At 53.2% G+C, this 25,145-nt stretch overlaps 1 protein-coding gene across 1 annotated transcript in view; it reads right to left on the bottom strand.

The window, feature by feature from the left end:
• The window catches only part of FREM2 (FRAS1 related extracellular matrix 2), a 98,530-nt gene extending 76,060 nt beyond the window's left edge, over positions 1 to 22,470 (bottom strand). Inside the window, exons 1-2 of the mRNA XM_024566750.4 lie at positions 16,939 to 22,470; positions 11,897 to 11,986 (exon numbers count right to left, since the gene is read on the bottom strand). Of these exons, the coding sequence (XP_024422518.2) occupies positions 11,897 to 11,986; positions 16,939 to 22,120 (5,272 nt within the window). The 5' untranslated portion in view covers positions 22,121 to 22,470. The remainder of the gene's footprint in view (positions 1 to 11,896; positions 11,987 to 16,938) is intronic.
• Between the last annotated feature and the right edge of the window lie 2,675 nt (positions 22,471 to 25,145).

The following is a 25,145-nucleotide window of genomic DNA, read 5'->3' as shown; positions in this document are numbered from 1 at the left end:
ACAGAGGCATGAGAGAGAGGGTCCAAAGGGATGACGCGAATGAAAAAGTGCAGGTTGCGAGGACTAAGTAGGCGGAGGAGGGAGGAGGGAAATGAAACGATGTTTCTGTCTACCACTTACAAGACTAGCATCCGATACAGCTACTGTGAGAACTAAATACCAAATTAAGTTACCACCAAGGAGTAGTTCAGAATGCAATAAAGTATTTCCAGCCTTTTTATATTATTGCTTAAGAGGCCAGTTTTGGAACTGGTAGCAGAAAAATGTTACGAACTCGCTGACGTATAAAACCGGTTCCCACACAGCGACACGCGGGGATCGACTGCCCAAGTCCCAGGGACTGTGTGCGCGCCCGCCTGCCTCAGAGTCGCCGGTGGGATAAAAACAGAAATGCGCACGGCATGCTTTCGAATTCCTGTTCGGAAAGACACTGAGGGATCATCAAAACACTAGGAGGTGTCTACGGGGATATATTATCCTTGGGAAAGAAATAAAAATATGGCAGAAACTATTATTAAGCTACTTGGGTAGATTCAAAGGAGCATGTACGAGAGGCAACCTATCTTTCTCACATTGATGTTTCTCTCTCTCTGCGCCTTCCTCTCTCTCAAATCAATGAACATGTCCTTGGGTGAGGATCATAAAGACATGTGTGACATACTACACTGCATCGTGTATTAACAACCTTTCATTTTATACCATATATTAATTACTTGTCCTGCCACTTACGCCCCCTCGGTAAGCAGTTACAGCTATGTGTGCATAACCACCCACACGCGTGTACGTAACTTTGCGATGGGCATGACTGAAAGAATTAGATCAGCACATAAACGTATAAATCAGTATTTTGAACAGCACCCTTGGGTGCAAATACCAGGCGTCACGGGACCACAGAGGCGCTGACGCGGGACCCTCGGGACAGAGGTAGGACACGCCAGGGAGGACGCGGGCTACCGGGGTTGGTTCTCACGCAGGAGCAGCACGAGGCGGCGGCTCGGGAGAAGGACAGGCTGGGCGCCCCAAACGGCGCGGGGGTGCTCTGCGCGACGGGGCGGATGGGACCTGGCCCGGGTGAGCTCGAGGCCTGGGTTCGCGCCCGCGCCTGCACGGACAGCCGGGGAGAGATGAGAAGCTCTGGTTTGCGCCCGGGGAAAATTAACTCAGCAGAGGGGCGATTTTTTCAGAAACATAAGGTAAGCGTCCCATTGGAACCTCGGGTAACTATGGCAACAGAGGACGTCTGGCTGAGAAGGGGAGGCGAGAGGGAACCAGGGGATTCGCTAGAGGCAACTCATTCATTCCCTCCGCGAACGTCCAGGGGCGAGCGTGCGCCCCGGGCGCTGCGCCCGCCGCCACCCGCAGCAGCTCCATCTGTCGCAGCATCGACGGCGGCCCCGGTGTGGCTTCCGCGGGCCCGGTCGCCGCGGCGTTAGGGGAGGGGTCGGCTGCAGCCGGGATCCGGGCAGGCCCACGCGGAGCGCCCCCGACGTTCCCGTAGCGAGACGGGCTTTTCCCTAAACGGCTAGTGCCTGTCCCGGGGCCGGTGCGACGCGGCCGGCCTCCCTGGATCCCACAGCCGGGGCGCAGCGCCCTCCACGCGGGCAGCGAGCGAAGACGTTCGGGCCCACGAAACGGCTCTTCCCTGCCCGCCGGGCTTCTGAAGTCCACGGACCAGTTCTACCGCTTTATTTTCAGATTCTGAAGTGGCCCTCGAGCCGCACTTGAAAACACTGTTTCCAGTGTTCTGGGTTCCTGCCTCTCCCGCTAAATAACTGGAATTAAAGGCGGGGAGGGGCGTCGCCAGGAGGGACCGAGGAAAACTTTCTGCCCGCGGGGCGGGCGCAGGCCCCACAGCAGGCGCCTCTGCCCGGGGGTGGGAGCGGGCGGCAGACTCGCCCAGACAAGAGGCTGCCGGTCTCCACGCGAAGTTCAAAACCATAGAAAACAGCCCGGACAGAAAACCGAACATAGCTATATGATCACTTTCTCTTCATCGTTTTCTTTTGATTTCTTAGTATCAGGAATACTAAATACCCTTTGCCAAAGTGAATCTTCTGTTTACAGGTTCAGCTCAGCCACAGCTGAACGACTGATGACGGAATCTTCTACCCCAGCAGTGGAAGAACCCTACCTGTGAACCACCTGAAGGCACACGGTTGTTGTTTTTTAAAACCTGATAGTTCAATCTCCTTAGTGAAAAATTACTTATATACAGTTACTTGACAATCAACTTTTTTTAATTCTTAGGGGCAGAAATAAATTATTGAGCTTAGTAAATTTAACTGTTCGAAAACAGAATGTTAAGAAAAAATGTTCTTTCTCATCGACACGAGTATTTTCTGCTCCTTGAAAATCTGAAATTAATCTGCATTTGTGCGTTGCTCATTGGCTTACCACTTTATCACAAAGTTAAACTTTGATAAATTTTATTTTTCCTTACTTGCAATCAGGAGTAGGTATGACACCTGTCCCTTTGACCTTATTGTGCTATTACAAGAGAGACAGGTTTTTACTACTTATCAGGTGGGAAGTTTGTTACATCCGTTAAATAAAATCCACATATTATCCACGTGTTATTTATAACAACGTTAGAGATACAAGAGTTTAAGAAGCGGACAGCTTTCCTACGATATCACAGGAAAACGAGATTTTACATTTTTATTATATGAAATCAAGACGTATTGGTTCACTTCAAATCATTCACACAAGCAATATTCAGCGTCGACGGAACATGTTTGGAGCAGCATTAACGTCCACCGCCCTCATCTTCCAGCGACCTAAATGGAGAATTTCAAACATATGCTCTTCTGTTACATACACTTACTAATTTCCTTAAATGTACACTTATGTCATTGCTTTTATCTTCACGATATTGACTGACTGAGCCTCCTATCACCTGGGGCAACCACAGCATTCTACACACTAACTATATTCAGGGGGTTCCAAGACCTGAACTAACGGGGCATTTTATCAGTGTCCTCGGCCTACTGTGGTTCCAGGTAGTAGACCTGAATTCAACACTGTCCTTTGCAGATGGTTTGGAGTGCTATATTTTGATAAAAGCAGGTTGCAATATTTAACCATCAAGCCTATAAAATGTATACTTCCCGTCACTCAAAAGGAGAAATCAAACATGCAAACCCAGCTCAAGAGATACAGCGTTTCCATTGTTTGACCATTGCTATGGGTTTAATGAAGATCTACCAGCAGCATTCCAGAAGGGTCCAACACTGTCCACTTGTATCTCTGCACATCTGCTCTCTCCACAAAAAAACAGACAGGTGGGCTTCACACACAGCTGCTGGGAGACAGACAGGAGAAAGGAAGAACAAAGGAAGAAAGGGAGAGAAGTGGAAGAAACTGAGGGGAAATGAGCAAGAAGAGAAAAGTAAAAAAAAAAAAAAAGAAAGAAAAAAGAAAAGGAGGAAGAAAAGCTCTGGAAAGCCTCCCAGTAGAGGTAAGGCCTCCTGAACCCTCCTGGGTGCAAAATTCACTCCCTCCTGCACAGAGGAACCCTCAGGAGCTCGCTGCTACCACCGCCCCACCTCACAGACAAAGCCCCACCTCACAGACAAAACGGGGCTCAAGTGTCAGGCCCTGGCTCAGGGCCACACCCCCAGTTAGTGCAAGAGGCTGGCCGGGCACCTGTTCCTGCCCGGATTCAGGGCTGTGCTCCCAGGCGATGGGAGGGACACCAGTGGGCTCACCAGGCTGGCCTCCTGCACGCGCGTTTCAGAGAAGACACCCCTAATCACCGTGTTCAAACCGACCTCTTAACTGCCCCCATGAAGCTTCTCCACGACCCTCCCGTCCTTTCCTCCTCCATGGCAGCAACGCCCTGTGCGGGCAGTAGATTCTCCTTCTTACTCCCTCCAGGATCCAACCTGCCAGTAAGTCCGACAGACTAGACCACAAATGATCCCAGCCTGTCATCCTTTTCCTGGGACATCTGTCTCACCACACCAGCCTTCACATCAGTCTCCTCGTTTCCCCTTGGTGCTTAAAAAAAAAAAAAAAAAATCCTCCCCTGAGGACATCTGGTTCCCTCCCATACAGGCGGTGACTTGGGACATGTGTTCTGACTGGGAATAGAACCCTTCATGGTTTACAGGATGACACTCCCATGGAGCCACCTGGCTAGGGTACTCCTTGAACCATAAGTTGGAACACATGGCATCCTTGCTTTACAGTGATTTGGGGGGTCTCCCTTTCCCTTAGAACGAGTCTTCCTGGGCTGTTCTCTGCTCTGTGGAGCTTCGGGCCCCTTGAGCCCACCAGGCTCCGAGCCTCCGCTCCTGCTTCCCCTCCCTCACAGCTTCATTCCGCGCTCCGTTGGGACCACCTTCCACAGCCTTTCCTCACAGCACGTCTGTCCTGGATTTAAGGATGACATTCGCAGTACATCCAGCCGTGTATGATGTTATCTTTGTCTGTTTCGCCATCTGCACCGCGCGAAACCTCGGGTTAAAGATCACAACTGTTATGTTCCTCAAAATCCCCCCAGATCCCAGTGGGTGCCTCACACGTCGCAGGGGTCACAATATTTGTTGAATAATTCGAGAAATAAGTGAGGAGGGAACCCCTTTTCAGCAAGGAAGCTTCACCCCTGAGACTTCTCTGTGTATTCTCAGAGGGCCCAGCAAATGCAGAGCTGTACCAGCTACAGCTACGAACTAGACCGGTTGCTGCTGTTCAGTTTCTCCCAGCAACTCAGAGCAAACTTGAAAACATAGAACGGGGTACTAATGAGTATCTAATGCACACCACACATAAATCTTCCGTTTGAGATTATGACAGTTTAATGACTAAAGAAAGATTTGCTTAGTTTTTAAAACATGGCTATCATCTGTTTTGAATGTAAATAAAAAAAATCACTCTCAACCTCTAGAAATGTGACTAATAAGAATTCATATTCATCAAAAGATTGAACAATTTAAGTCTCTTCTACGCTAAAGCCAATAGAAATAGTATATCCACAGGCCACATAATTTTGAAATGAACCTAAAGAATAATAACTGATACACTTGAGTTCATACTTTCCTATTTAAAAGGTGTAACTTCTGCCATGGACACTACAGGCACGTTATAGATTCATGCTTTTAAAGGCAGAGATCTGACGGGGCCCTGGCGGGGCGGCTCGGTTGGCTAGAGAGTCATCCCGATATGCTGAGTTGTGGGTTCGATCCCTGGTCAGGGCACAACCAAAAACCAACGAGTGAACGCATGGATGAGTGGAACAAGTCGATGCTTCTCTCCCTCTCACTCACTCTCTCCCCCTTCTTCTCCAAAAATAAAATTAAACAAACAAAAAAAAGGCAGAGATCTGGCACAGAAAGACCCTGGTGTGCTGCGCAGTCCAGCTCAGTGAGAAAGGGGGGCTACCAACACATGGCCCCGATAGCCAGCACCCCTTCCCAGGACTGCGTTCTAGTAGGCCTTCCGCCCTCGTACGGATTAAAAATGTTTGGACCGCTGCCTGCCGTCACTGCACAGTCTTGCTGTAACTCCCCGGGCCTTGGTGTCTTCCCTCCGGTTCCCGTGGCGCCAGCACTTGGTTTCATTGCCAAGAATGCCTGCATTTTCCCTGAGCTGAGTGTGTCTGTGTGATCTTCTAACGCTGGTACCCAGGCCTCGTTTTCCGACTCAGGGCCCTTACAGTTTCTTGCCCTTGCTTTAAATCCAGGCTAATTATCAGCGATGACTTTGCCTAAACCCTGAAGCTACCAGTCACCCCAGGAAAAACGTGGGCTCCTTCTAAGTGGAATGAAGCATTTCCAGCCATTTTTGTGTCCCAGTATTCATTCAACTGTCAGATGCGGAATAAAACCCTGAAAGCCGTGGGCTTCACTGACGTTTCACCTACAGAAGTGGGTCTGCAGCTTCTACTATGTCATGGACGCTATTTACAGCCTTCAGTCGCACATGAATGAGGATCTTGGTGGACGGAAAATCGGGCATCAAAAGGCATAATCAGAGAGAGCGGCCCCGCACGTCTGGCAGTGGGACAGATTCCTTACAAAGGCCGGCTCCGGCCTCGGGATGACACGTGGCGTCAGGGCCCAAACGGGAAGGAGGATCGCCCGCCCTTCAAGGGCGCACCCATTGGGGGGCCGGGGAGGAAGCAGCAAACCAGCGTTCACCGGGCTCCTCCTCCTTGCTACACCAGCAGCCTGATCCTCATTCTTTCTTACGCCCAAAAAGGAAGCTCTACCATCTGATGCTGAGGCCTTGACACTGAAAACAAGCAAACTAACAAGAGCCTCATACAAATTTACATAATGACTCTGTAATGAGGCCTGAGGACACGTTCTGCTAACAGAGCTTTCCACTCTGTACCTGGCACAATGCTGTCTCACATCCTATGAGGTGTCCCACAAGGTGAAAATACAGGGACATTAAAAATACTTAACATTTCAGAGATTTATAGAAGAAGATTGGGCCTGGCTGGTGTAGCTCAATAGATTGAGTGCAGGCCTGCGAACCAAGGAGTGGCTGGTTTGATTCCCAGTTGGGGCACATGCCTGGGCTGCGGGCCAGGTCCCCGGTGGGGGGTGCGTGAGAGACAACCACACATTGATGTTTCTCTCCCTCTCTTTCTCCTTCTCTTCCCCTCTCTCTAAGAAACACTTAAACAAAGAAAGAAAAAGTTTGTCTCTCTTTAAATTTGAAAATGGTAAAATAGTTAATATACTATCCTGACAACGTTTTTTCTCCTGAAAAGAATGTCTGAAGAATAACATGAGCTTTGGACTTGTGGTTACTGTGAGTCTCTTCAATCTCAAGGATGCTTTACTGACGGTTTCGGAGGAATTTTCACAGCAGTTAATTTCATGTGTTTAAAACGTGGAAGCTTTACCGACAATCTTCCCTGGTGCCTCAGGGATTTAAACTAACGCCAGGATGAGAGGCTGCTCTAAAGGAATGCAGCGGGCACGCCGGCATTATTTTCATAGGAGCTTTCCTTAGATTACCATTTAACTGATCCTTATATTCAGAAGGAGCTTCTCGTCCCCATGCGCCTATTCATTCACGGTGGCGTTTGTTCAACCTGCGCCGAGTGCCCGACCCCCAGTGGGCGCTATGATGCAAGACCATGACCCTCGTTTGAGGAGGGGGGGCCCCTTCTCTACTAACGAGGCCTTCACAGTCCCCGGTGCTCAGAACGCAGCACTCCTGGCTGTGCAGAAAGGGTGAGGTAGCAGCACAAACTTTGTCACCCGCACGCTGGGAGCAGCCTTGGAGAGGAAACGGCATTTGGGCCCGGTGCTGAAGCGTGACTGACAGTCACTGGGGTGGACAGTGGGACTCACCTGGGGCAGGTCCGTGGGAGGGGCTCTCACGGTGTAATAGGGAGCCAGGGGAGCTCTCTGTAGGGAGAACTACGAAGAGACAGGAGCACTTCCACGTCGGAACACGCTGGGGGAACATTACAGAGAGCTGGATGTTGAGAGCAAATCCGATGGAAGTGCTGTGCTGGGTTATGGAGGGGATACAGGGACACTTGCTGTTTTCCTTCCCACGACGTCCCGGAGCGCTAGGGCTGGAGTTGGAACTCAGAGAGGCGACGATCCCATCCAAGGAGAATGTGTTTTGGGGTTGGTGTTACTGTCACAGGATGAGCCACCCTTACGGGGACATCGTGAAGCCGTAAAGGGCAACCAACAGTAGGAAGCGGAAGGTGGTTTAGCTGAACCCATGGCAGCTGCTGCACACACGCAGCCGCAGGCCCCTTGGATGGGGCTGCGCACCACGGGAGCCCCTTTCCTGACCTCGGCGTGTGACCCGAGAGACTGCAACCAGGACTCCGCGACTGTCCGAGGGCCCGGGATGCCAGGAGGAACGGCCAGTTTTGATACAGTATTTTCACATCTTTTGCTAATTTTCCAATAAACACATTTCACTACTAAGTGATCACTGTAAGGTTAGATTGCACCGTGATCGACTTTATAATTATGAATTGCGAGAGCGTCATGTTTGGTTATGGTGATGCTCTCACTAAAAAGCCTTTTCTATGTTTATTAGGCATTTAACGTCTGGATTGTTTTTTACATGATGACATATGTGTGTTCGTAAGTTTTTGCATCTGCTGAGCCACGTCTCCAGCGACTGTTACAGCCTTCGCGCCTCCAACTACGTAGTCGCGGGTTTTCCTTCAGAAGCGTTTTCTTGGTTCACGACTTGGCAGATAGGGTTCACGTGGGCCTGTTTCATCGTGATCCCCACACAAAGTGATTTTTTAAAGGTTTTGTTTTTGTTATTTAATGGATGAAATAGGTGTTAAATGGTACCTTAAGTCTGATTTGATTTGTGCGTCTTTGAACTTTAGAAAGAATACGTATTTTTTCCACAAGTCGTTTTTAAAGAAAGAATCATTGTGTGAGGCCAGGGAAGGGTCCCGTAAATGTCAGGGTGCACTGACCTTCGGAGGGCCCCGACCCAAAAACTTACACTTCCACAGGCCCCAGAGCTCCTTCCCAGTCCGCGGAGGCAACCCTGAATTCATTCTCACCCATTCGACGCTTCTAAAACCTAGGCCTGGAGAAGCCAGAAAAGTCCGATCGCCACGCTTCCCCTCCCCGCCCCAAACCTATGCTGAGTGAGTGCTGACGTTCTTTTCCGGGGAAAGAAACCGGGGCTTCCAATCGGCCTCTAGCTGCCTGGTCACGCACCTCGAGGGAGGTCAGTTACCTATTCCTGGGACTCAGTTTTCTCATCCGCCAAATAGGAATAAGGTTTTTTTGTTTGTTTGTTTTATTTTTTTACTGAGCTCTCAGGGATGCTATGAAAGCAAAATTGAATAAATAGTAAGAAATCGTGTGCAAGATCTCAGATCTGACCGACAGATCGCTAAGATCTAGGGATCTCTGCGCGTACGGGCACACGTGCTGTACCAGCCAGCATTCCTGAGGTCTGAACCCCGAGGGGGAAATCCGGACGTTACCTGTGCTGCAGACAGCATGCTCGTGACGCCTGTCATCTGGCCGCTGCCCCGGAGCCCCCAAAAGCAAAAAGTGCTAACGCTGTCCCGAGCACCACCCATGACTGGTGGGGGTCCCAATCCACGACCACCTCATAACAGAGGAATTCTGCGGTGAGCCAGGTCCTTATGATAACATAATTACAACTGAAACAAGATTGTTAGCTTTCTGTTCTCCTCAATCTTTTCTTTCATTTTTAACCCCTACAATTAAAAGTTACATCTTATTTTTAAGGTTACTCGAGGGTTGTAGCTGTCCCAGTAATTTGTTTGCATAGTCACCGTCCTGAAATCACTCTTGTCGACTTGAAGAGATTAAGTCAGTGGATTGAAAAGAAAATTTCGAGTGGAGAGTTCTTAGTTTTAGGCCACGGTTCCTTGACTTGCTTCCCAGAGTTGAAATGATGAAAGAATTTCGGGGGCATGGTTCACGAATATGATTACGACCCCTGCCTAGAGCAGGTGATGGTAAATCACGACAGCTGAGTTCAGGTGACCTGCTGGGTGTTGTCACCTAGTGCCCAGAGAGAGCTCGGCTGCTTCCTGGGTGGGTGGCTGCATTGGGAGAGGCCACCTGGCTTCTCGGAGACCGAGGTCCCTCCAGCTGTGACACCGGAATGCTGATTTACAGGACGCAGGCACCTGCCACCGTCCCCGGGGACACCCCTATCTTTGCAAAGTGTCAAAAAATATCATAAATGTGTCCTCACAAGCTCGTAAGAAATGCCATGTCAGTAAGCAGAAGGGTAAGCCCACCTCTCACACGGAATTTTTCTCTCTCACACGGAAACCCTACTTTTGAGAAACACTCCTGAAGTGACTTAGTTCTCACTTCCATACACACAGCCTGCAGAGGCTGGGCCACATGTTCAGCAAATCCAAACTACCCATTCCTAACTTAATGTCTTCTGAGGTGCACTGCCTAATGTTTTCCACAGGTTGAGTACAGACTCCAATTTTAACGTAACTGCCACGATTCCATCTAGCTAAAGAAAAAGAGTGCAGAATAATAGTGTGTGTGTGTGTGTGTGTGTGAACAGGATGGGGCAAAAGCAGGCTTACAGTTGTATGTGAAACAGTTTATTCTTGTATTATTATTTATTAATTATTATATTATTTTCCATATGAATATATGTAAACCTACTTTTGCCCAACCCTGTATATATAATGAGGAAGAAAAATGCAAAATATAAAAAGTATAGGCTATGTCTTAGAACCGTGGGCACTGAATTTCAAACTTTTTTTGCAGTTTTAAAGAAAATTTGTGTTTTTGCTATGGAGGTTTATCCGGTCATTATTAGAGATACACATGGCGTCCTGAGCCAATAGTCTGGTCTTTCAGTTTTAATAGGCTTTACGACTAGATTACTTCAGAGCCGCACCGTAAAGTTTACCGAGCAGAACTGCTCCTGTGAGCAGCAGGCGATTCTTGTATGAGCTGGTTTCCCTCCTAGAATCTGGCTTTCGTCTAAGATTCACTTATCCGCACACAGATTACCAAACCGCGGCTCCGCACAAATACGGGCACACGTCTGGGAAGCGCCGGGCCTGCCGTAGGGACACAGCGGTGGGAGCCCAGGGGCCACGCGCTTCTGCCTCTCCCTCTGCCTCTCCAGCGCGCGCCCGGCGGGTGCTGCTTCCCAGCTGGGGCCCTGCTGCAACCGCAGAGATTTTAAACAAGTGCTATTATCGGCCGTATCACGGCGTGCGAAGGGCGAGCACGAAGACTTTTTGTGGTAATGACACCACAGTGTGGCACTTTATCTGTCTATATTGTATCCTCACCCAAGGGTGTTTTTTCATTGCTTTCAGGGAGACAGACAGGGGTGGGCAGGGGGACAGAGAGGAACATCGATGTGAGAGAGAAGCATCCATCGATTGGCTGTCTCCTGCACACGCCCACATCAGGGATTGAACCCGCAACCGAGGCCTGTGTCCTGACCGGGAATCAAACCAGACCTTCTGGTCCACGGGGCAACACCCAACCCGCGGAGCCACGCCGGCCAGGGCAACAGTGAGCCATCTGAAAACCATCACAAGAAAACCGATGGCTTTTGAAAACAATCCGAATTGTTTCTTTTCTCCGTCTCCCCCCTTTCTTACACACGGTCCCTCACTTCCTGTGTCCCGTTCACACAACACACATTCTTCCCCATGTTCTTCTAAATCTTGTACCAGCACATAAGGGCAAATGAGCCTTTATGACCAACCTCGACACCGCCTTTTTCCTTCTAGTCCGCAGGGTTAGGGGCAGAGAGCAGAGGATCGTGGGAGTAGCAGGCAGCGCCCCGAAGGAGCGACGACAGGAATGCTGCCCGGGAGACTCAGGCCTCGGGTCCTGTCCTCGTCCCACAGCGTTCTCCAGATTAAAGCACCAGATAAACTCCGTGGAGACGAGTTGCAAAGTCCCCCCAGCTAAGGAAATCAGCCCTGAGATCAGTGAGACCCGCACACCTCCCCTTCGCACGGACTTCGTGGTGAACACGGCATGTTTCCCAGCAGTGTTCGTGCCCCCAGTGCCCCCGTGCAAATTGGACAAGGCACCCGGGGAGGCACCCGGGTGGCACAAGGCTCGCCAGTCGAGCCGGGCTGAGTTCCAACACCCTCGTCACCCTGAGCGGGCGGCGTGAGGCAGGGCACAGTCTGAACAACTGGACGTGGGAGTCCTATTTACACAGGCCTTTTTTTTAGTGTTTGGGAGTCAGAAAACAGAAATAACCAGAACACGCACCTAAGGTCACTGCCGAGCAGCACGGCATCAGAGTGAGCGTGTAAGAGTTTCTGCAGCGACTAGCACATTTACTTTGTCTGAAGCCAGGTGAGCAAAACACAACACCTGATGCGGGTTCCTTGTCATATCAAAGAGCGACCGTGAAAGCCCCCTCCTCGTTCACACTAACAGGTGAGTGGAGCACTTACCGCCGTCTTCCACGGTGAAGTGGAACACATCACTGGTGGCGTTGGACCCTTCTCTTAAGACGTAGCATATTGTCATGTCATCGATGTCAGCTGGAAAAGAACCAAGGACAAGATGATTGATTAACCCCTGGGGCTCACCTGGTGCCTCAGGGAATCCTATTGGCTGTTACCATCCCCTTCTCCGGAGGGAAGCAGTGTGATCTCCTGTCTCTAAGCCCCTCGGTTTCAGCTTTCCCATGGAAACCTGACGCCGCACACAGAGCTCAAGAATTAGGTTGCAGCCCTGGCTGGTGGGGCTCAGTGGATTGGGTACCAGCTTGTGAACCAAAGTGCTGCTGGTTTGATTCCCAGTCAGGGCACAGGCCTGGGTTGCAGGGCAGGTCCCCAGTAGGGGGCACTGGAGAGGCAACCACACAATGATGTTTCTCTCCCTCTCTTCTCTCTCTAAAAATAAATAATATAATAATAAAGCTTTAAAAAAAGAATTAGGTTGTAATAATAGCGAGGTGCCGCCCCTCTGCACGGCACTTGAATGTTCGTGTACCAGAGCAGCGGCTGCCTAAATATGGAGCTCTGTGACAGCTGGAAAGGGAGATATTTTGGGGCCTGGAAGATTTCCTGGCACCAGAGGCGCCACACCCGTGGCCTCCCTGCAGGACTGGCCCCAGGAGCAAGCAGGTGCCCTGCCGCCCTCCAGCTAATTTTCTCACCACGTGCAGTGCAGCCAGCTGATTTTAAGCAGCCCACATTTTGAAAAAGAAAAAAAATTAGAACTTTAAAAAACCCCACACTGAAACAGCTATCATGAATCAATGTCAGAGAGAACAGAGAATAAAACACATCTAACGAAAGCTGAAACCCTTACTCATGGGGAGAAACGATTCTACCTCAGAAACGCCCTTTCCAGAAAAACAAAAACAAAAACCTGTGGAGGAGGGGGGAAAAAAAAGGCCCTTTCTGCGGCTTCTGATTTTAGCGATCGAATTCCCCGGCATCCTTTGTTTGTATTATTGGCTACTGCACAATTTTAAAAATGTAATTCACCCGTTTTACCCGTTCTTCTCCTTAATGATGCCACCCTCACAGCATACGGCGGCAACCACTCTGTTCGGTTATTCGATCTACGCCAAGCGGTGAGCAGCTATTTCCAAGGCTGTGCAAAATCGAGATCGGAGCGAAAACCGCTTCAGCCACAGGGCATAGTGCCTGTGCGCCCCGTGGGGAGTTCACGTGGGGAGTTAAGAGCTGCACTAAGTTCCTGCTATGAAGTTTAAAGGCATTACGTATGAGAAAGTGATTTTACAAGGAGTCGTCTCAAGTCATACAAGGGATTAGAACCCACAAGTCGGTCCATGGAGGTGGAGTGTGGGCGTTCCCTGGGCTCACAGAGCTGTGAAAGGTGACTGGCGAACGAGACCCCCGAGTGGGGGACGCCGTGGTTGAGTCGGGAACACACCTCACTGCTGATGGAGGTGCTTGGAGAGGAGGTGAGTTCACCCTGTTTTGTTCTCCCTCAGTAGCTCCTTTCTAACCGTGTATGATTCCCCCATCTCTGCCCCGTGTCATTTTTAGCTTTCTGCACGGCTCCCTTTGCTAGAAGACTGAAGATTTCTGGGATCCCCCCCCACCCCACCTTCCCGCAGTCCTTTGCTCAGGGTCTAATACTCAGCAAAGGCTCAAATGTTCCCGAACTTAAAACAAAGAGCCCAGAGGCGCAGAGGACCCCGCCAGCGTCCCTCCGTGTGACCTTTCTAAGGGACGGGGAGCGCAGCTCTTCCCCCGTTTGCTCCTGGAACTCTTCGCCTTCACAGCCTCAGTTTGTTAGTGAGAAGTGAGCGACCGTCAACCCTGACCGCACGCACAGCCTGGGCGCAAGGGCATCGTCCCCTGGCCACGCGGGGAAGGCCCTTTCCCAACATGGCCACTCCTTCTTTAATTTGGAAAGAAAACCTAAAAGCTCTATGATGAGGAAAAGGGGAAAAAACACCTGTTTGGCACACTCAGTGTCTAAATTAAAGTGTTTTTTTTTTTTCTTGAAAAAACAATAGTACGTCGGAGATAGTTTTATTGAAGTAAATCACTACTTCCAAACCGACTTTTAAGAACATTTTTTAAGTACAGAGGAGGTGAATGTGATTCTTGGACACCCGGTTGCCGACTCTCCCTCCACGTTAGAGCTGTAGTGGGAACCGACCCCCTTCACTTTCTCTCTGGGTCTGCGAATGACTCCCAGTCCGACAGGCGGCCGCCCAAACGCTCCCGTGAGGAGGGGCTTGGAGCCGGCGGCGCTGCCAGTCATAACACGTCATAAACTCCGTGCAGACACGCACACTCGCGGCTTAAGGCTCAGAAGACTTAGGAAACCTAGTAGCCAAAATGTCATCTTGTTTAAGTAAACGTCTAATGAGATTCTCTTTTCGAAATGTTAAACATGCGTCAAATATACTTCAGTGTATCTACACAACCTTTCCTCCCATGGGTTTGAAAAAACAATCTAAGTCCATTAACAGGCCTGAAACCACACCCTGCTTCAAACGCCGAGGAAATTTCTGGGAGTGATTTATAAATTATCTTCCACAAGGAAAAAAAATCCAGACGCTTGAGACAAAGGGCTCAGACCCAGAGCCGAGGGAGCAGGGCCGGCTTGGCAGAGGGGTCACGTTTGAAACAACTACATAATTCCCCTAATTTGTCTAATTCTGCCTTGTTAACGTCCCCTAGTGATGAAATTTAATACGTTTCAGAAATGGATTTGTTTTCTCTCCTTTCGGTCATTTAGTCAATTCAGGGATGACCTCCTCTGGCCATGCGCGCTGAGTTACCGGACTTCAGCGCACCGAAAACCCATTAAAACGGGGTCTAGCCCAGCCCTTCCCAACACAGAGAAAACGCGCAGACAGCAGGGCCCTCCCCGAGCCCCACTCCGTGTCCCGCCGAAACAGCGGCTGCGGAGGTCCTGCCACCGGGCCTGGTCCGTGTTTGCGCGTTTATCTCGGCCCGTGATTCGCTGGTCGGAGAGCCGCCCCCAGGCCGGGCTGGTGGAAGCCCGCGCGGAGGAGTCAATACGAGCAGCTTTCCGGACGCTATTTGGGTTCTTATTGGAATGTGACCATCGATTTCAAAAAAGAAATCTTAAAGATTTATGTCCCCCTTCTTATAACAAACTTACTAGGCTTCGTCACTTACAAAGGACCGTGGAAGGCAGTCGTGGTGAGTCCAGGGAGGGGCCACAGACCAGCTGCCGTCAGGAAACAGCACATTTGCGGGTCTTCACCCAGAACTCCCCTTTAAAAAATCTCTAACATTGCACCCTTCTTCTGGTCAGGGGAGGGATGTAAAGTAACATTTTCTAAATCCTCCGATATATGGGTGGGGAGGGGCAAGAGTAGGTTTACTGCTGTGAGTGCGTGAAACACAGGGTGTATTCTTGTTATTATTTACTTATTAAATATTGCATTATTTGCGTTATTTGCCTTCTTATTAACTGTCATTATTTCATGTCCTTATGTGTGATTTATTTGTTTGGTAACGATGGCTGGCAATTTAACTAACGGCTGAGGGAAGTGTATGCCCAAAGCCACCTTCGCCTGCCCCTGTCTTCCTTTCATCCCTGCACTTTCCATGAACAGACGCCCTTCTAAGATTGCATCTCCGTCCTCAGAAAGCCTTCCCACAAAAGGTTCCTGCTGGTCCCACGTGACATCAGCCCTTGGAGCCTTCCGGTCCCTGAGGGCCCTGCGGTACATGCTGGCTTCCGGCCAAGAGCCGGGAGGTTGGCCTGTGGGGCTAGCTGCCAGCACCTAACACACAGCAGCAGCTCACTCAAACCCTGCGCTTTGCAACGTCCATGTTTCTCAATGCCTTGCTTATCTGAGAGATCAACAGTATGCAGGAAAAGAACACCCCCCCCCCCACCGGGGATGCCCAGGGGTTACACTCCATCTCCACCCGCAGAGCCCACAGAGGACAGATCCCCTTTCCATCCCATGCGGTGGGATTTTCCTGAAAGCCACTCAGAGCCCTTCGCAGTGAAAGTCGACCGTTCAAAGCCCCAGCTCCCACGCCAGCTCACCAGCTGGCTGCTCAGAGGCCCCCGGCCCTTCCTGGCTCAGGTGGGGTCCCCACAACAAAAGATTCAGGTTAGGTAAACACTTCAGCCTCAAGAATGCAGACGAAGGCAGGTGCCACCGCGTTTGTTACTGAGCTTGAAACAGGGCGGACAGAAGGTTCAGGATAAAACAATTCCCTCCTTATGCTTTTCATTTTACTAACATATCTTCGGGTTCTTAACAATGAGGTGGAGGCAAACTTTGGTGACAGACATTCTGTCTTCTCATATGTCACGCCTTCATACACGCCCTTGTCTTGGGTGTATCATAGTAACGTGCCTTATACCTGTAGTCTTTCTAAATCTAGATAGGGGCTTACTTCTTGTGTCTTTGGACAGGTGTTTGTCCTGAAATATAGGAAATTACAAAATCTGCAAAGTATAAATACATCTTTTCATTTTAGTTACAGAGTTTCTACCAACTGTAGCAGTATTAGAAGAATGCCCTAAAAAATTAAGGAAATACAAATTTGGAGGCTCTCTTTGAATGGTATTTGATGACTATGATGATGATGATGATAATCTGAATACTCAGAGCCCAGAGTTTAGAGAGCACATCTCTGCCCGCGGGGTTGAAACACCTCACGAACTGTCTGCAATACACAAAGCAGGCCACTCGGAGGGCAGGGGCGCGGCCCACGGAGCCCACGGAGAGCCGGCTCCCACGTTCATTCACCAAAGCCTGGCTCCTGCTGTCCAAACCCATCGAGGCTCTAACGAAGGTCACCGCGGTGGGCCCTGTGGCAAGAAAGGAGTGGTCCTCCCAGGAAAGAGAGTCCCTGGATGCTCCCCCTTCCCCTTCCTGCCCCTCCCTGTCCCTTCTCTGGACTCGGATTCGAGACCTCCCTTCCTAAAGCTTTCAGGGACAGCCTCGTCCTCCGGAAGTAAGAACCGGACGGCGCGTTGGTCACAGAGAAGGAGAAGCGAGCCGTACCTTGTGTGAACCGAGAGACGCTGTGGTTGCCCTGGCCCAGGTGGAGGAGGTGGCCGTGCCGAGGGGCCTCCGTCACGATGAACCGCAGAGAAGAGCGCGGGCTGTCCCTGTCCTCCGCGTTCAGAGCTTTGTTTGTGACCGTGAACCCCAAGTGGCCCGTGGCCAGAGTGCGGAGCGCAGAGGCCCCTTTGTTCACGGTGACTTGGGGGACGCTGTTGTCAACGGCTAAGACCTGGATCTTCATGACCTGGGGCTTTCTCGTTTCAAACACCGTGTCGGGGAAGACGTAGAAGTCCACGTGGGACCCGTCGGTCACCGTGAAGGAAAAGCTGTCCTCCCTGGACTCGGTGCCGTCGTGCCTGTAGCTGATCAAGTTTTCGTTCAGGTCTTGCTTGGTGAAAACCGTGGCAGGGCTGCTGTTGTTGAGGAGAAGCTGGCCGTGAACCGGCCTCTGGGTGACAGTGAACTTCAGCAGGTGGTCAGGCGTGTCTCTGTCTTCAACCGTGAGCTCGAAGGGAGTGATCAGCTTGTGCTCCCCTTCGCTGACGACCAGGTCGTGGAGGGTGACCACCGGCTTTTTGTTGTCCACGTCACTGATAGAGATGCGGAAGGTCCGGAAGACAGGGTTGCGTCCGTCAGTGACCTGAAACTCGAAGCCGTCCATCTTCACCTCGTCATCGGCTGTGTGGACGTAGTAGATTTTGTTGCCCGCCAGCTGGAGCTGAGTGAAGGACGTGATGGGCGCCCCAGGGTGGTCTGTGCACCCTAAGAGGCCCCTCACGGGAGCCCTGGTGATGGTGAAGACGAGGTTTTCGTCAGGGCTGTTCAAGTCACTGGTGCTTAGTAGGTCTGTCGTCAGGGTGACTTTCCCGCCTTCTCTCAAGGACACTCCCTTACTGATGACATCGGGGAAGACGATGTCTACGCTGCCCACGGAGACGTAAAAGTAGCGGTCAATGAGGGCGTTGGTTCCATCCGTCACGTCGAATTTAATCAGGTCCCGCGTGCTCTCCAGCCCGGAATGGACGTACTGAAGTAGGTTGCTGTCCACGTCCTCCTGGGTGAAGTTCATGCCCAGCGAGATATTTTCAAAGGCACCCGCCGGCTTTCGTCTCTGCAATAAGCCGTGCGCTGGCCCGTAGCGGATGATGTACACCAAGGACCGGTCCTCAGAATCCAAATCGGTTGCCATCAATACTTTGTTGTTCACGATTTTGGTTTCCCCAATTTCGATCTCCAGCCCATTGTTAATGGCCATTCTGGGGGTCTCGTCGTCCACGGGGATGACCATGACGAGAACTGTCTTCTCCACAGAGTGCTTACCGTCTGTTAGTCGGATCACGAAACTGTCTTCCTGGGTCTCCGAGTCGTCGTGCTCGTAGATGATGCTGGAACTCTCTCCGATCTGGTCCAAGGTGAAGCTCTCCACCACCACCGTGCCGTTGAGCAGCTGGTTCAGGACGTGGCCGTGCCCGGGGGACCGGGTGAGCGTGAAAGTCAGCTCGTCCCGGGGCACGTCCGCGTCGGCGGCATTGAGGAGGGGCGTGTCGATCACCAGGCTCATGCCCTCCATCACCACGAACTCCCTCAGGAACAGTTCCGGCGGCTCGTCGTTGGTGGGGACGATCGAGATGGGGAAAAAGTATCTGTCTGAAAAGTTAATGCCATCCGAGCAGCGGAACACAAACCTGTCCTCCATGGGCTCCACCCCTTGGTGGACACTCTGGACATAGTTAATGTGCCCCTGCCTGACATCTTTGAGGGTGAAGGCACTTATGGCAATGCCTGCCCTCGACTTCTCAGAGCCGGGGGCCGGGGAGATGTTTTCCACGTAACCGGAGGTGGGCTGGACGAGGACCGTGCACAGGATGTCGTCATTCGGGGAGTCCACGTCGTCGGCATTTATGTGCCTTGAGGTGATGACGCTTTTATCACCTTCCGTTACTATGAACTGTTCACCTACAGAAATTTCCGGGGCCTGGCTGTCGATAGGAAGGATGGTCACCCACACGGTAACTCTTTGGATCGAATTGCCACCGACTCTCCATTCTTGAGATGTCCCCGAGAGACTCAGGTTAAAAGAGTCCCCTGTGGGCAACAGACCTACCTCCCCGCCGGTGTGGGCGTAGACAACGGAGCCCTCCAGGATGTCCCTCTGGGTGAACCGCTCGGCAGGGGCGCCACTGACCAGGATCTCCCCGCGTACGGGCGGCCCTTCCAAGAGGAAGGTCAGCATCAGGTCCTCGGTGCCCTCCTGGGTGCCCTTGATCACGCCGGCAGTGACTTCAGCAGCTCCGTTCTCTAACACGTCCAGGTAGGACCCCAGGGTGCCCGCGGGAAGGCTCAGCACGGGCATGTCGTCCTCCGTGGGCTGGACGGTTACCCGGAGGGTGATGGGCACCACGTGGTGTCTGTCGCTGACCTCCAGGGAGCAGCTGTCTGTCAGGGCCGCGTCCCCACTGTGGTCGTAGGAAATCCGACCCTGCTGTATGTCCTCCAAGTGGAAGGTGTCCCCTGCCCGCAGGATCCGACCAGACGCCCGCAGGTGGCCGTGCTTGGGCGCCTGAGTGACAGTGAACGTGATGTGGGCCGCGGCGGTGTCCGCGTCGGTCACGTGAAGCTCCGACTCGCTCAGGGTGTGGCGGCCGCCCTCTGGGGTGGTGAAGCCGGTGTTGAGGATCTCCGGCGGCTGGTTGTCCTCTGGCTGCAAGTACAAGGTGAAGGTGCCTGGGGCCACGTTGCCTGCTCGGTCCTCCACCTGGAACTGGAACTGTGCCACGCGGGCGGCCACGCCCAGTTCCTGCTCTGGAGGTCGGTAGGCGATTTTGTGGTGGTTGATCTGGGCTTGGGTGAAGTGGGCCACCACGACTGAAGGGTTTTCGGCCAGGACCAAGGTGCCCAGGGGGGCTGGGGCGTGGTTTTCGTCCGTGTCCATCGGGGGCCGGGTCACTGTGTAGCGCAGCTCGCGGTCGTCGGTGTCCAGGTCCGTGTAGCGCAGCCACTTCTTCCTCAGCGGCGTGAGCTTGGATTCCTGCACCACCATCCGCAGGGGACAGCCGCTGCCCAGCTCCGGCGGGAGGCGGTCCACGGGATGGATGCGGATCACAAACCTCTGCGGCCCGGACCGATTGGGGGGGTCGTGGTCGTCCTGCACCCGAAACGTGAACTGGTCCGTCACGGGCCCAGGGCTGTGGGGCCCTGTGTGCGTGTAGAACAGCCTCCCCGCCGTTATGTCCTGCTGCCGCCACTCCCTCACGGTTTTCTCGTAGAACGCGCCCCGTTTCCGCCAAGGGCTCCCGGTGAGCTGCTCGGCCTCACCGGGAGGATGAGTTTGGCGCAGAATCAGATGCCCCGCCGCGGGCGGCGACTCCAGCACAAATAGCAGCAGGGCGTCCTCGGAGTCCATGTCAGTGGCGCTCAGAGCGGAGGGCGGGACCGGCGCCGTCTCGCCCTCTGCCAGCGTCAGCCCTGTGTTGGCATTGAGGACCGGCGGCTGGTCATCCACGGGCACTAAGGTGATAGGGAACAGGAACTGCACCTGGTGCCTGCGTCCCCCGTCTACCATCCGCAGCACCAGGTTGTCGCTCAGGGCGCCGTCTCTGTCATCGTGACGGTAGATCACCTGGCCGGCCGCCAGCTCAGCTACCGTGAAGGCCTTGGGGGCAGAGCTGCCGCCGGCGCCGCCCAGAAGGACAAGGTGTCCATGCCGGAGCCCAGCCACCACCTCCAGCTGCACGGCCTCCAGGTCGTCCTCGTCGCTGATGACCAAGTTCTGCGGGCCGCCGCCTGGGGGGCCGGTGAGGGGCCGGGACTGGCCCTCGTAGAGAACGAGACCCGTGTTGCGGGTCACCACGGGCGCCAGCGTGTTCATGGGCTTCACCACCACCATGAAGGCGAAGGGGTCGGAGGCGGCTCCTTCTGGGTCCACCACCTCGAGCTCAAACTCGAAGACACGCTCCTGGTCGGAGTCCTTGGAGGGTGGCTGGTAGGCAATCTTCAGCAGGCGCAGGTCTCTCTGGGTGAAGGAGGAGAGGGGCAGGCTGCGATCGTCGGTGCTCACCAGGTAGCCCTGGCCGGGCTGGAGCGCGGAGGTGAGGTTGAAGATCAGCAGGTCCGGGGGAGATTCCGCGTCCTCGGCTGCCAGCATGTCTGGAGTCAGCGCGGTCAGGACAAACTGGGCCACCTCCATCATCATCATGGCCACGAAGCTGGGCTTGGGCGCTGTGTTCTCGGCCCCTCCTCGGATTCTCACCAGCACCTGGAAGTGCTCCCGTTTCAAAGCAGGGCTGCCCGCGGGGGCGCCTCGCGAGCGCAGCTCCACCACCATGGGCACCCAGTCGCGGTTCGGGGAGCGACTGGGTGCTGTGTGGCGGTAGCGCACGCCTAGCTCCTGAAAAGCTCTGCAGTCCATCAGGAGGGGCTCCCCCGCGCCCCGCTCGCTGGCCGACCCTAGTTCAGCAGCTCCCCGTAGCGGGTAGTTCAGCAGCTCCCCGTAGCGAGGCAGCGTCCCCAAGCCAGACAGGACGCCCACGCGACACTCCTCCGTCTCGGGCTGGTAGGCGAACTCCAGGCTCCGCGCGTCCAGGGCATTGCTGGTCCCCAGGAGCTCCTCCACGACCAGGGGCAAGTTCCGGGTCACCACCTCCAGCTGCGAGAAGACCACCTCCACCTCCAGCACCAGGGGAAGCACCGCTGTCCCTCCGCGCGCGTCGTAGCGCAGCTGCAGCGGGACGCGGTCTCGCGACGGGCTGCGAGCGCCCAGATGAGAGTAGCTCACCTCTCGAGGGCCAAAGTCGCACGGGAAGCGCTTGGGATGCAGGCGGCCGGGCCGCTGAGCCAGAGCGTCGTTGTCCAACACAGTCACCGCGCAGCGGTCCCCCGGCTGCACTTGGAGCACCAGGTCTTGCAGGGGGTCCAGCCAGACCTCTCGGCCGAAGGGCACCCGGAGCCCACGGTTCGCCATTACTATAGCCTCCTCGGCGGGGACCCCGGCCACCCCCGAGAGATCTGAGGACAGCGACTCCATGCCGGGGGCACCCGGCTGTGCCCGGGCGCGGCTTACCAGTGACAGGAGCAGCGGCAGCAGCAGCACCCGCCGCGGCGACGGCACCGGTTGCAAACCGGTGGGGCTGACTCCCTGGCGCGCGCGGGAGGCGCCCCCGGGGGTCCCGGCGGCGTGCATGGTGCAGGTGTTGCAGCCCAGACAGGTAAGCCCGAGAGCGCGCGGTCAGTCCCCGGGCAGGCGCAAGAGACCCCCTCCGGAAAGTGCCAGGACTCCGCGCGCTGCCTGCGGCGACCTGCTGCGGCAAAGGCTGGGTCCGAAGGATGGGCCAGGTGCGCGGCCGGGCGGGACTGGACCTCGCCGGGAGGACGACGGGCCCTCCCGGCCTCGCGCGGCTCCGTGGCGCGAACCGAGCCGCTCCACTCCTCCTCCCCAAGGCTCGGGACCGAGCCTGAGCTTTGAGGGAAATCCCTCCCCTGGCACCCCCTTACTCCGAGGCAGCCAATCGTCGGGCCCGGGAGGAGGCCCCGAGACGCGGGTTGGACAGCGATTCCTGCCAATCAGCTGCTGCGGCCGGAGGCGGGGCGAGAGCGGGCAGGGCTGCAGAGAGAAGATTCCTCCGCTGGTCCCGCGAGCAAGGGGAAGGGAGGCAAGGGGATGCCCGCCCACCCTGCGTCGCGCTCTGCCGGGGCTGCCCGCTGGGCAGGATCCACCTCTCTAGCTACCTGCAACCCAGGACCGCCCACCTCAGCTCCCACCTCCGCACGCAGGGGAGTCCGGCGCAGGGGTGGTCGTTTCTGCCCGAGACTGGCAAGCCCGAGAGCAAAGTTCTGTGCAATGCCGCTGGGGCGCCGGCCGAAACTTAAGAGCAGTGTGCAGTTTGGGGGCGGGGTAGGGGTGGGGGGAGGCACTCTGAAGCATACTTGCAAGAGAACAGCTTAACTTAAAAGCCAAAGCAGATCGAGCCCCCCTGCCCCCACCCCCGCTGCTGTCTCTCGGTAAATTAATATAGACACAGGCCTTGGGTCGGTGAGTTTTCAACAAGCCCCTCCTTTGCAAACGGAGTTCACAGCGTACGAGTGAGAAAGGACCTTCGGAGCGCGCGAGCAAGGCCGTCTGTCTGCGGGAATGTTTTGGGGAATGCTGTAGCCCCGGGCTCTTCCAGAGCCAGCGCTCTGGCAGCTGTCACGAGCGAGCGGCGTCCCAGCCCTCCCCGCGGTGATTAGACTGAGTACAGACTCCACCCGCCCGCCGGCGTCGAGTTCCTCGGCGCGCCCGGAGAATCGACAATCACCCGGAGGGCGACCTGAAGTAGGTGCGCTCTCGCGGCCGCCAGCCGGTGTGGAAGTCGGAGCTCGAGCGCCTCCTGCCCCCTTGCGTCCGTCCGGCCTCGGACGCGTGTGGGCGCCCTTTGGGGGGGGTGTGTGTTTCTACCTACCTCCCCCCCTCCCCTCCCAAACGCTCGCAAGGAAAACTGAGCCATTTTCTGGTTACTTCCTCGAGCAGTCTGGCTTACACTGACCGGGTGTTACACGTTGGATGATGTTCTTTTCTCTCCAAAAATAACGAGCAGGCGATTAATTGGAATACAGAATGGCCCCTTTTTCCTGCTGAAAGATCTTTTGGATTTGGGAAAGAAGGGAGTGTAAGGAACTGTTGTGCCCTTTTAAATTTCCGTCTAAGTGGGAGGTGTGGGATTCTGCCCCAGGAAGCCCACGGGGCAGTGTCTGCCTCTGGGGTCAAGAGATGGAAAGTTCTGGAATTTTTCCGAGGGGGGGGGCGGGAGAGAGAGAGAGAGAAAGAGATAGATATTGATTTAAAATGAAACACTCATCCAAACAAATGACATTTAGTTAATTGAATTGATACCGAGTTTATCCTATATATTTTGTATTTCCAGGGGGGGAGCTTTTAACTCCCCTTACCGTTGATGGATACATTTTACAAGTTAGTACAAAATGGACATTTAGGACCATAGGAGGTTTGTGGCCCGGGTTTTCAACATATGAGAAATTCCCCTTCACACTGTTCCCCAATTTCCAATTCGCTTTGCCATTTTATAATTTATTATGCTTACTTACTGTTGTGTAGAGAATTCAAATTGCAACGACAAGGGAAAAAAATCTGTGATTGCCTTTGCACAAGTGAAACAAGCAGGAAGATGCCACGTGAGGCAGAACATCAGTGTCAGAATATGGTTCTTTATATGCGATACTTTGAACTCTCATGCCATGTTGTGATTGACAAGGGTCAGGTGAAAGCCGAGTGGCTGGCGTCCAAGCACTGTGGCTCTGGGGATGTTCTGACCAGAGCCAGACCCACAGCCGCTCCCCTGCCGCTTCCCAAGTGGCTCCGGGGCTTTCCTCTCCCCCTTTTCTCTCAGTCCAGCTCTGTTTGTCTGGCAAGCAGTGATTGATAAGACCAGCATTTGAAGGCCGGTCGGATGCCTGAAGGGCAGAGTTCAGTATTTTGTTTCATGGTAAGAAGAGTAGCGGCTCACATTTATTTTAGTTTTTAAAGATTTTATTCATTTATTTTTAGAGGGGAAGGGAGGGAGAAAAAGAGGGAGAGAAACATCAATATGTGGTTGCCTCACATGTGCCCCCTACTGGGGACCTGACCTGCAACCCAGGCATGTGCCCTGACCAGGAGTTGAACCAGTGGCTGTTTGGTTCCCAGGTGGGCACTCAAGCCCCTGAGCCACACACATTTATTTTTAAGGAAATCAATAAACTATTTTTTTTAACTTTTATTGCCCTGCCTTGATTGAAGTTTAGAGTGATTCTTAGGACTTATTATTTTTTGGAGGGGGGAGGTAAATGTTTTAGTTATTTTTTTTTTTTACCTACACAGAAGGTAACACATACTGTTATTTGCTTAAATATGTTGCATTATGATTATTGAAAAAATAGTGAAGTGTTAAATTCTCATCTGAAAGTAAGAATTATTGATGATGGTGATCTCCCTTTTGGGTAACCACCTCAATGTTAAAAGCTTCTATCCTTAAATCAGCAAGGGAACACTATTTTACGGCTAACATTCTCAATTTCACGAGGGATAAAATAAGTTGGAAAAACTTACACTTTTTTTTAAGTCTCAGCTTAAATCTTCAGTTCTTATTTTCTTAAGCCTTTTAATACTTCCTGAATGTACTCTGGGCAAAATACCCTTTAAAATAAATTCTTGAATTTGTTTAGCAAATGAA

This window comes from Desmodus rotundus, chromosome 13, assembly GCF_022682495.2.
Source record: "Desmodus rotundus isolate HL8 chromosome 13, HLdesRot8A.1, whole genome shotgun sequence".
Lineage (NCBI taxonomy): Eukaryota > Metazoa > Chordata > Mammalia > Chiroptera > Phyllostomidae > Desmodus > Desmodus rotundus.
This window is presented reverse-complemented; position numbering and strand designations above follow the sequence as displayed.